This window comes from Dromaius novaehollandiae, chromosome 26 (genome assembly GCF_036370855.1).
Source record: "Dromaius novaehollandiae isolate bDroNov1 chromosome 26, bDroNov1.hap1, whole genome shotgun sequence".
Classification (NCBI taxonomy): Eukaryota; Metazoa; Chordata; class Aves; order Casuariiformes; family Dromaiidae; genus Dromaius; species Dromaius novaehollandiae.
The window spans coordinates 4,392,334-4,403,984 of record NC_088123.1 but is presented as its reverse complement, the minus strand read 5'-3'; the positions used below and the strand labels follow the sequence as shown (position 1 = coordinate 4,403,984).

Here is an 11,651-nt window from a genome sequence, read left to right as displayed (position 1 = left end):
CGCGCGGCGGTCCAATAGCTGACGCCGTTACAGCCGGGGCCGGCGGTGTTTTGTAAGGCGCCATGGCGGAGGCCGATCGCTGAGCGCCCTCGCGGGCGGCCCGGGCCGGAGCGGGGGGCGCGCGCGCGGCCGCCCAGGTAAGGGCGGGGGAGGGGGGAAAGAGGGACGGGGGGGAAAGAGCGCGAGCGCCGGACCCCGCGAGGGGGCGCCGTCCGCGGGGCGGGAAGTGACGTCAGGGGGCGGAGAGGCTGCTGGGAGGCGGCGGGGGTGGGTGGGGGGGTGGCCGCCTTCACGCCCCGGCGGGGTGTGGCGTCACGGCCGCGTGACGTCACGGCGGCGGCGGGCGAGGCCCGAGCTTCGAGGCTGCCTCGAACCGGGGGAGGGGGGGGAGATGAGGGGGGGAAGAGGGGGGACAGGCCTAGGCCCTTGGGCCACCCGGCGCCCGAGGCGGAGCAGGGACCGTCCCCTCGCCGTCGTGTCCCCTCGCCGCTTTTCCTCCCCTCCTTCGCGTTCACCCACGGGCTTCGCTTTGGCCGCTGCCGACGGCGGAGCAGGCCGCGACCCTGCGCGCGGGGGACGGGAGCAGGCCGGGCGCACGGGGCCCCCCGCAGCCGGGCTTTCCTCCCGCCCCCCGGCCGGGAGATGGCGGGCACTGCACCCCCACGATGCCTCCTCCCTCCTCCGCTCGGAGAAACTCGTGAGTTCACACGTCAGCTGTAAGCGCGGCGGTGCCTCCCCCCCGCCTGTCACCTCAGGCCTCCGTGACGCCCGAAGCGCTGAAGCTACAAGCTCCTGCCGTGGCCGGTTTTTCTGCCACATGCTGCCCGTCGTTCACTGCCGCTCTCTCCCTTCCAGGCTGCCTGGAGGATGGAGCCCGGCTCCGTCCGGACCAAAGTCCCTGCCTTCCTGTCGGACCTGGGGAAAGCCACGCTCAGGGGAATACGGAAATGTCCCCGCTGCGGCACCTACAACGGCACCCGGGGCCTCAGCTGCAAGAACAAGACCTGCGGGACCGTCTTCCGCTACGGCACGCGCAAGCAGCCCAGCGTCGACGCCGTCAAGATCATCACCGGCTCCGACCTGCAGGTCTACTCCGTCCGGCAGAGGGACCGGGGGCCGGACTACCGCTGTTTCGTGGAGCTCGGGGTCTCGGAGACGGCCATCCAGACGGTGGACGGCACCATCATCACGCAGCTCAGCTCCGGCCGCTGCTACGTGCCGTCGTGCCTGAAGGCGGCCACGCAGGGCGTGGTGGAAAACCAGTGCCAGCACGTCAAGCTGGCCCTGAACTGCCAGACCGAGGCCACCCCGCTGACGCTGAAGAGCTCGGTGCTCGGCTCCGTGCAGGCCTCCCCCGAAACGAAGCAAACGCTGTGGCAGCTGGCCACCGAGCCCACGGGGCCGCTGGTGCAGCGCATCACCAAGAGCGTGCTGGTGGTGAAGTGCAAGGCCAGCCAGAAGCACAGCCTCGGCTACCTGCACGCCTCCTTCGCCCAGAAGGTGAGCGCGAAGAGCCTGCCGGAGCACCGGTTCTTCTGCTCGTGCCAGGCCCTGAAATCGGGCAAGGCCTCCTCGGCCAAGGAGGAGGCGGCGCAGCGCTGCATCCACTTCTTCGCCTGCATCTGCGCCTTCGCCAGCGACGAGGCCCTGGCTCAGGAGTTCGCCGACTTCCTCAGCTACGACTCGGGCGGTAGGTGGGGGGGCGTGCCGCAAAGCGGGCCGCGGACGCCCGTGCGGCGCGAGGGGGAGGAGGAGGAGAGGCCGTGGGCGTCGGGGGGACGCGTCGGATCGAGGGGGGCGGCGTCCGGCTGCGTGCGGCTGCCCTCGCCTCTCCCGCTCGCGAGCTGCGTTGGGGAACCACAACCTTGCTGCTGCCCTGGGCCGCCCAGAGGCCGGAGCAGCCTTCAGCTGAGCCCTATCAGGCCTTCGTTACCGGGGCTTCCTTTCCTGCCTCCTCCCACTACAAATAGGTGGCTTGGCCAGAAGGCAGCCAGCACTGGGCTGAGGCAGAGGGGTAGGAGCTGGGCTCTGAGGTTGCTGCTCACTGGCAGCTGCTTTTTCTTCCAGTTTTGTGCAAGAGCAGAGCTTTCCGGCGCTCCCGGCATCAGGGTCTGCCCCAGGGCAGCGAGCCCAAGGGGCTTTGCTGCAGTCTGCTTTAGGGAAGCAGGTTTCCCCTTGCTGGGGTGTCTTCTGTTTGGACAAGAGCGATGGCGTGTTGGGGAGGAGCTGAAATGGCTCCTTGTGAAATCCAAGTGGGGCAGCGGTTGCTGGGGTGAACTTCCCCCGGGCGTTGTGCACCCAGATAAGTGCCCCCGATAATCCCCCTGTCTTTAGGCACCCAAATATATCTGGAAATCTGCCCTGAGGAGACCAACCTGAGTGGAGTGAGTGAATTAAAGTCGCAGATAAACTCAATTCCACTTGGGAGGAGCTGTTTCTGAGGTGGTTGAGTAGTGATTTTTGGGCCCCATCTTGGGGATTAGACCATAAAGTTGGTAGGAGATGAAAACCAGCCCCTCCCTGCCCCGCTCCCAGCGGCTGCCTTGTGATGCCCTCCCTAAGAAGCACTTCCCTCACCTGTGTCCCACGTTTCCCCTCGCAAAACATGTCTGGGGGGGGGGCCAGAGTGTCTTTTGGGCTTTCTCTGCTAATGCCTGTAGTGCGCTTTGAGGTCTGTGGGTGGGAAGTCCCGAAAGAAGGCCAGCGCGCTCCGTGTCGTCGTGCGGCTGCGCTGCGCCTGTCGCTCGGCCCCGTGGCGTTGCCGCTGCGGGGTGAAGCTGGGGAAGGCGGCGGGATCCCAGCCCGTTGCCGTCGGGAACGGCGCTTGCCTCGAGCCGGGTGAGTGCCCTGGGAGCTGGTCCGAGGTGAGCCGGTGCCGCGGCTTTGGTGTTAGGCCAGAAAGTGTGAGAACAAGCTGGAGGCGTCGGGAAGGGAAGGAGACTTGATTGCACTCGGAGACACCAACCCTGGGGGCGGTTGTGTTTGTTGGTTGTCCTCCTGCGTGAGCGCGCCTGGGTACCGGGCTGCCACCTGCTCGGGGCGAATCCTGCTTTTCAGATGCAGGATGCTCCCTGCTCCGGTCCCTCCTCCTTCCCCAGTTCCCCTTTGACTTTGTGTCAGACTTGTTCTCTGGGGCCATTTTGAATCCTGCCTTTCATGTCTGGGTTTGTCCCCTTGGTTTTTGTTTAGTTTTCCTGTGTTTTAGGAACAGTGACTCAGGGCGCGGGAGCTCAAAACGTTGCTTGTTCGTGGTTGGCACGTTTGCTGCCCCGCGCTTTGGCAGGCCGCCCACACCCGCCGGGCCGAGAGTCGTTCCGCAGCGGATCAAGTGCCAGGCCGCGCGCAGCCGCAGAACCGCAAAGCTTAGCGAAGTCCCTGGTTTTCCTTGGCCTGAGTAGCCGTACGCGTGGGGTCAGTCCTGCCGGGTCCGCTGGGCCGCTCGCGGAGCAGGCACGGGAGGGCGCGTGGCATCGAGCATCAGTTAGGAATGGTTTTAAGCTTTTAAGACCCGAGCGTTGCTGTTCCTAGGCCTGAAAGGCATCGTCGTGCCGCAGTTGGCGTGCAGCCCCGAATCGACGGTGCCGGCTGGGGAGACTGCTGCTTCCAAGCCCAAGAAGAGGAAAAAGGACGTAACCTCTGGTGAGTGTCCGTTGGCAGCGGCTGCGGCTTGTTGTAGACCTGGACGTTTTCTGAAAGAAAAGCCACGTCCGGCTGGCTCGCGCGCTGCAGGAGGGGCAGCCCCGCTCCGGGCTCTGGGGCCGTAGCGCGCCTTGGGCCCCGTCCGGTGCTGGAAGCCTTACAGACAGGCCCTGCGCGTCGGGCAGGCTCTGCCGTGAGTCCGAGTGCGTCTTTTAATGATTTTTTTGGTGGTGTTAAGCAGAGAATTCTCTCGCCGCCACCCAGCCTGGCCCGGAGGGAGGGTTGAAGCTGGCATGATGGGCGCGCGGGGCTTTGTGGGATGCGCACGGGTTGCCGGGGCTGGTGCACTGCAACGCTCTCGGTTTGACCCTCAGGTGCGCAGGTGAACAGCCCTCTCCTGGCGCAGGACGCAGCTAACAGCGGCCTGAGGAAAAGCACCCTGAAAAAGCCAGCCGTCGCCTCGTCGCTGAAGAGGCAAGGTAGGGCTCGTCCCGGCGGGCTCGGGTGCCGCCTGCAAAGCGGCAGGTATCCGGAAGTGCCCGAGGACCGCGCAAACACCACGCGGACCAGCGACTCGGCTCGCGCTGCCGTAACCCCCGCGGAGGGGACGGCTGGGGCTGCAGCCCCTCCGCGTCGCTCTGCCGATCCCTAGGGAATTCTTCCGTGCTTTCTCTAGGCGAAAGTCGGGCTCGGCAGCCTTCTGCTGCGATCAGGAGCTGCGTGTCTCGTGTAACTCCAGGGCGCTGGCGTGCCTGTGGCTGTCAGTGAGCGTGGGGACAGGGCTGGCGTGGCCAGGCAGCAGTATAATGCTGTTAACCTGATGCAGTTACATGCCTTCCTAGACAAAATTGCATAGGTGCCTCGGATCCGGCACAGTAGTCAGCTGGACTGCTGCTCTTTTGCCACCGTTCTCTTCTATAGTATCGTTAACGTACAAAGCTAGCCGGGGGGGGGGGGAACCCCTCCTGGCCAGAATCACTGAATAGCTGTGTTTTATAGCGGCAAATGCTTGTTCAGCTGGGCTCTGTCTGCGTGAGGCCGTCCGCCTAACTCTTTCGGAGAGCCACGGGGAATGTGCCAGGTGTAAAGGAGATGTGAACTCAGAGAACCCCGGCTGCCTTAGGGAGCCTTTTGTGGGCATGTACGTGATACCGGTGATCTCTGAGGAGACGGAGGTGTACTTGTGCGTGTGTTTACCAGCTGTGCAGGGAATTAAGGGGCCGTCCAACTCCCGTGCAAATCTGCGCGTGTCCCCAGCGAGCCGGCGCCCTTTGGAGAAAGCCGCGCTCCTTTCTGGTAGTGGCCGGGGCTGGCTAGGAAGATGCACTTTTCTCCTAGCTGTAGTTTTGGCCTAGAAGGCGGTACAAATCTCTTTTTTTTTCCTATTTCCCCACACACACACAATTTATTGCTTGCTTGTCTGTTGTTTTGTTTTTGTTTTTTGTTTTGGTTTGTTTTTTGTTTTGGTTTGTTTTTTGTTTTGGTTTGTTTTTTGTTTTGGTTTGTTTTTTGTTTTGGTTTGTTTTTTTGTTTGGTTTTTGTTTTGTGTTTTGTGTTTTGTTTTTTTTTGTTTTTGTTTTTTGGGGTTTTTTTGGTTTTTGTTTTTTGTGTTTTTGGTTTTTTGTTTTTTGTGTTTTTGTTTTTCTCCCTAGTTCTGGTGCTGGGGCGGGGGGGGGGTCTGATCTCCTGCAGCGGACTAGCTCACTTAGTGCTGGAAGCGCGCACGCCCCTTGGGTAAAGCTGTAAGTGCTTTCCAAGGGTGACGAGCCAAAAGCCAAGCTGCCCGAAATAGCAGAGGGGATCTTGCCAGGCAGAGTGTAAGTGCTCGCTTTGCTCCTGCAGATGCCGGTGCGTGCTTCAGGGAGAGTTTTGGACTTCTTGGGCTTTCTCAGCACACGGAAAGTCCGCAGGTGGTTGCTGTGATAACTGCTCCGTAATAAACAGTGTGATTATTGTACTGTGGTGCCCATTACTGAAATCGGGGGTGGGGGGGTGGGGGGGGGTGTGCCAGTGGTTCCCATGGACCTTTGCTTTTCAAATAGCGCTGTATTTCTGAGCCCAAGAACTGAGATGCCTGATAAAGTCATTTCTAATCCATGAAGATGGCAGAAATGTGGGGTTTTTTGTTGTGCTGCTGCCTTTCTGTGCTGTTTTACAGAGATCATCACATCTATGTGCTGGGAAAGTAGTGAATGTAAAATGGGAAATACTTGACTACACACAGATATTTACCCAGGCCCCCCCCCCACACACACACACACCCCTTTCCCGTAAGGCCAGCATGTCCTGGATTGGGATTGTCTGAGTTATTTTTTTCCTTCCTGTCTTTGCTCTTCACGTGTGTGATGGTGTAGATTCTAGTTTCACTTTCCTTTTCCTTTTAGGCTGTAATCAGCTGCTGGATGAGTCACAGGTGACCCTCTCCTTCCAGGAATGGCTGGCCAGCGTCACCGAACGTATCCATCAAACCATGCATTACCAGTTTGAGGGTAAGTCAGTCTTTGGGAACCACCTTCCGAGAGCCTTCGGGCCCAATTTCGTTCCCAGCGCAACCTCAGTAGTTAACAGCCGAGCTCTCGGCAGCATTAAATAACTGTTAGTCCAAAGGGCAGCACGCGCTTGCCCTGGTTGGAGGAAATAGTGTTTTGCCCTGGCAAGTTTCTGTCATCATTTGTTCCCTAAGCGTAGGCTTAAGTCTTGTCAAAAGCCTAGTGCTGATGTTTATGTTATGGGAGGAGGGAGAAACTCCCTTAGAGCTTATTTATGCTGGAAGAAAGTGGCAGGAGCAGAGCAAAAAAGGTGCAGTTAGGTGCGACACCTCGCCCAGCATTGTGTCTTGTACATCTAATAGCTGGGGGTGTTCAAGTCACCCACGCCACTCAGCTTTGTGCCGGGCAAGTGACTTCTGCAGGTGACTGGCAGCAGGCAGCGTTCCCTGGAACATCATCCAGATAGAGGCAGTTCTTATCACCTCTGTAAAAATCCTTTACTGGGATGTAGCGTGTGAGCGCAGCCCTCCCAGCAGCAGCTGCGGGACTGTGCTAGTGCCCTGGTCCAGCCGGACTCTCCTTACTACAAGGACAATACTAAAGGACTCTGCTCTCTTAAAGCCCCCTTCAGCAGCTTAGCACAGGGCTGTACTGAAAGCCTGGAGGAGCCTCAGGTCCCACATCTGTGATAAGCCTAGCCTTATTGCCCTGCTGGGTGCTACTACGCAGGAGCCCCTGACCCAGGGGGTGGGTTATGGGGTGGTCAACGGTACAAGTGGTGGAGATGGTACACACCGCCTCTCACCTCAGCCCCTGCCGCTTGTCTTTGACCTCCCAGGCAAGCCCGAGCCGCTGGTATTCCACATCCCCCAAGCTTTCTTCGACGCGCTACAGCAGAGGATCTCCATGGGGAGCACAAAGAAGAGGCTGCCCAACTCCACCACAGGTAGGAGGGGACTGAGCTTGTAGCGAGCACCCACCGTCTACTCCCCAAGGCAGGATGCTTTGGGGGGGGGGGAACTAGAACCAAGAGCGAGAAAAGGGAAAGTGGCTCCCAAACCTGGGGCTGTTTCACAGCCTATCTTCATGGAAAAGTTGCTCAAAGAAGGCAGTGAGTAGCTGAACAGGCCAGAGGGGCTGGGCACTGCGGAGTTTAGGGGGATGCAGAGCCTCTGCTGCATGTTGGTGTTGCTAACTGCTTCAGCCTAAGTTCTGAGAGCTGGGGGCTTGCTGCTGTAGCATATACACAGGCTTCCTAGGAACTTAGTGCAGTGTTGGTGCAGTGCAGGTAGGAGTTTAGGTGTCCCCTGTGCCTTTAGTCTGTCCTGAGCTGCCCACGTGCTCTTTTTGAATGAGGCAGACTGCATCACATTTCACCCCAGCAAGTGTTTCCCGGTGCTTCAAACTACAGCCTAGGTGGCTGCTCAAAGTGTAAGGCAAGGCTTTAGCTTGCGCAGGCGCCTCTGCGCCCGGTTAAGGGCAGTACGTGTGTGTTACAGCACCCGAGGCTGCAGCAGGCCCCTGAATCAGTGAGCGCCCTGGTCTCTTTGTAACTCCAAGTTCATGAGCCAGAGAGATGTTTTAAAAAGGGAAAGAAAGGAGTTGTTTTATTAGCTGCTATTAAATGAGCTTCTAAACAAGTACTAAAGACCACACCCAGGGGTATAACCCAGAAGAGGCAGAGAGCTAGGAGAGAGATCTTGCTCAAGCCTGGAGCTGAGCAAAAGAAAGGGGAAGGTGGGGAGAGAAGAGAGGAAACCCCCTTAACAAACATGATCCATCTTTACAGTAGCTTTGGGCAGAGCAAGACCGAAACTAGCTCACAGCCACTAACCCAGCTTTCTTCTTCCTCAGCTTTTGTCCGCAAAGACGCCCTTCCGCTGGGGACTTTCTCCAAGTACACGTGGCACATCACCAACATCCTGCAGGTCAAACAGATCTTCGATACGCCCGAGGTAAGGCCGACAGGCAGCTCTGCCACCCCCTCGCAGCCGCGAGGCTCCAGCTGCACCCGTGAGCATTGCTGGGCCGACACCAGCCACAGCACAGGGCTCAGGCTCTGCCCCCAGCTGCCACCACCGCCCCCCGCTCACGCTAAGCAAGGGGCCCTAAGCTCCTCACCTGTTGCTGCTGGCAGATGCCGCTGGAAATCACGCGCAGCTTCATCCAGAACCGGGACGGGACGTACGAGCTGTTCAAGTGCCCCAAGGTGGAAGTGGAGAGCATCGCCGAGACGTACGGGCGCCTGGAGAAGCAGCCGGTGATCCGGCCCCTGGAGCTCAAGACCTTCCTCAAAGTGGGTGAGTGGCAGAGGCCGGCCAGGCGCCTCCCCGGCGCGAGCAGCTCCCGGCCCAGCCGAGGAGCCCCGGCTCCCGCTGCGCTGCCCGGGCTGCCGCCGGCCGGCTTCAGAGGGGCAGAAAGCCGAGTCCTCTGCCCAGGGAAGCAGCCTCAGCACCCGAAAAGAAGAGGAAGATGCTGAACCACAGAGCTGCGCACCATGGGGCTGGGGCAAGGCCCTGGCCCCTGCTGCAGCTCAGATCCTCAAAACACAGGCTTGGGGCCTCCCTTCCTGCAACAGGGAGCCCCCAGCAAGAGCCCCCCCAATACACACACACACACAGAGGGGGCCCTCTGCAAGGAGGGGGCCAGGCTCACACACACAACCACACACAGCACCCCAGCAGGAAGGGGGCCCCCTCAAGGGGTGCTGGGGCCCCCCCCATGAAGAGGGGCCCAGGAAGAAAGGCCTCCCCTCTATAGGGGGGGAGTTCTCACCCCCAGAGGGGGCTGGGTCTCCCCCTCTATAGAGAGGAAGCTCCCCACAGAGGGGCAGCTCCCCACAGAGGGGCTCCCCCCCTGTAGAGGGGAGCTCCCACCCCCTTTGGGGGCTTGGGGCTCCCCCTCTATGGGGGGAAGCCCCTCTTGGGGGAGCTCCTCCTCTAGGGAAGGGGAGTACCACCCCCTTTGGGGGGCTGGGCCCTCCCCTTCTCTAGAGGGGCAGCTCCCCCAAGAGGGGCTTCCCCCCATAGAGGGGGAGCCCCAAGCCCCCAAAGGGGGCTAAGGCCCCCCCCAGAAGGGGGCAGGGCCCCCCAGAGGGCCCCCCCCCAGCAGCAAGACAGCAGCCACAGCTCTGGTGCCCACCCTCCCACCCAAAAAAAAATCTCAAACCCCTGAGATAGCCTGCACCACCACAAACCCCCCCAGAGCAGGCTCAAAAACACACCCCTGGGGGGGGGGAGAAGGGGGCCAGGCCCTTGACCTGCAGCCAAACTGAAAGTCATGTGGTTAAAACAAAAGCCCTGGGGGACCCCCATCAATAGAGGGGGCCCCAAGCAGGAAAGGGGGGCAGGAGCCAGGCTCCTCCTCCCCTACACTGCCAGGGGCTGGGCCAGGAGCAGCCCCCAGGGCTCAGCCCTGGGGGCCCCAGCCAGGCCCTGACCCTCTCCCACCCCCCCCCCAGGCAACACCTCCCCCACCCAGAAGGAGCCCACCCCCTTCATCATCGAGTGGATCCCCGACATCCTACCTCAGTCCCGCATCGGAGAGCTGCGCATCAAGTTCGAGTACGGCCACCACGGCAGCAGGCACCCCGCCACCTTCCCGGAGCAGCCACCGCCGCTGGAGCAGACCCTGGAGCTGGCCCCCCTCACCACCATCACCTTCCCCTGAGGCAGCCACGTGTGCACAGGCCCCCAGCACCCCGGGGTGCCGCCCAGCAGCAGGGCACAGCCCCAGGACTGGCAGCAGCAGCACCGGTGCCACCAGGGGAGGGCACACTCAGGCAGGCCCCGGCTGCTGCAGGAGCAGCCACAGCACCAGCCCCTCTGCTCACCAGCTGCCCCAGCACAGGGCACACGCTGCAGGCAGGCAGCAGGGCTGAGCCCCGGGTTTGGGGGGCCCCAGCACCCCAAGGCAGGCAGGAGGCAGGGCACAGCCTGGCACTCACCCAGTGACCCATAGCACCCAGGCTGCTGCTCAGGACTTGGTCCAGCCAGGCTTCACCAGGTGCCACCACCTCACTGTGCCCTGTCCCAGCACCTGAGCACCCCGAGTGTCCCACCTTACCTCCGCTTGGGGTTTGCCCCGCTCCTGCGCTGCTTGGGGACGAGCCCAGCTCCGGCTGCACCTTCCCCCCGGGAGCAGGGCTGCAGGAAGGGGCCCTCAGCCCCAGGGGGACAGAGCCAGCCGGCACGCACCAGGGAGCCGAGGGCTGTGCAGCAGCTGCCTGGGGAAGCAAAGTGACACAGGTTAGGCCTTCTACCCCCCCCCAGCCCCCCCACAGGGCCCAGCAGACCTGGGGTTACAGCTGCAGCCCTGCTGCACTGGGGGAGCAGAGGGGAGGAGTGCCCACAGCATTGGGCCCCAGGAGAAGGGGGAAAATAAAGTTAACTTTAAAAAAGGAAAATAAAGAGCTGTTTCACACTGCCAAACTTGCAGAAGGCTGAGGCCAGGCTGCCGCACCACAGCCAGGGGACACCTGGGCCCTTCCTGCCCCTCACTGCAGGCAGTTGCTGTCGCTTCCTCACCCCCACAGCCACTCCAAAGCCCTGCACTTGGGGGGGGGGGGGCCAGGAGACCCGTGACCCCAGCCAGGCCAGCTCAGGGCAGCAGCCCCCCGTGCAGCACAGGCAGGGCAGCTCAGCCACCGCTGTAACAACCCAGAGCAATAAAGCTGTTACCTCACCTGAATGGTTCCAGCCTCGCTCCATCCGTGTCTTCTGTGCCAGGCGCTCATCTCCGTGCTGTGTGCGCTGCTCACCTCTGCATTGCTTGCCCCCCATCGCCGAGGCTGGCTGCCCCACAGGCAGGGCATCCGCTTGGCCGGCTTCTGCAAGGAGCTGCAGCAGCAGGGCTGGCACCCAGGCAGCACCGGGGCCACCCCAGCACCCTCCCTCCCCAGGCAGGGGCACAGCCTTAGGGCAGGAGGGGAGCCCTCACCAGGCAGCTGCACTCTCTAGTGCTGTGTCCAACATCCCAGCACCCTGCCCAGCACCCAAGCTGGGCGCTGGGGCCTCCTGCAAAGGGGGAACCACAGGGCTCCCCAGCACCAAGGGCCTGAGCCGCCCTGACACCCACCCAGCGGGGCCTCGCCCATCCCCAGCCCAGCACTGCACCCACCTGGGAGTCGCAGAGCTCCGGGCAGCCCCGAGGGCGTGAAGCCGGGGGCGAGGGGAGCCGGCAGCCCAGGGAGCCGCAGCCCTGCTGCGCCCAGCCCCTCTCCTGTGGGGCGAAGGCAGCCGCGAGGGCGGCCAGGCCGGGCCGGGCCAAGCAGGGCGCCCGGAGCCGCCGGCAGCAGGAGCAGGGCCGGGCTCGCTGCCTGCTGGGCTCAGAGCGACGTGAACCACCACCGAGCTCACCGGGGGCCGGGGTCGCCCTGGGACGGCTCCGCTCTGCTCTGCTCCGCTCTGCTCCCCGCTGGCCTCGGAGCTTCGTCGTGGGGGCAGGTGCCAGCAGCATCCCCAGCAGCTTCATCCCACGCCGAGCCCTGCGGAGAGAAACAGAGAGCCCAGGTGGGGAGCCAGG

General features: G+C 62.1%; 1 protein-coding gene across 2 annotated transcripts; it reads left to right on the top strand.

The window, feature by feature from the left end:
• On the top strand, positions 1–10,817 carry C26H2orf42 (chromosome 26 C2orf42 homolog). Of its 2 annotated transcripts, none has more exons than XM_026122272.2 (9): positions 1–137; positions 856–1,690; positions 3,529–3,639; positions 4,014–4,118; positions 6,024–6,128; positions 6,967–7,074; positions 7,983–8,083; positions 8,266–8,428; positions 9,589–10,817. In XM_026122272.2, the coding sequence occupies exons 2-9, from the start codon at positions 868–870 to the stop codon at positions 9,795–9,797; spliced, it is 1,725 nt and encodes a 574-aa protein (XP_025978057.2). In that variant the 5' UTR covers positions 1–137; positions 856–867; the 3' UTR covers positions 9,798–10,817. The 2 variants fall into 2 exon arrangements, with proteins under 2 accessions (XP_025978057.2, XP_025978058.2); XM_026122273.2 differs by lacking the exon at positions 1–137 and adding an exon at positions 611–697.
• The last annotated feature ends 834 nt before the right edge of the window (positions 10,818–11,651 follow it).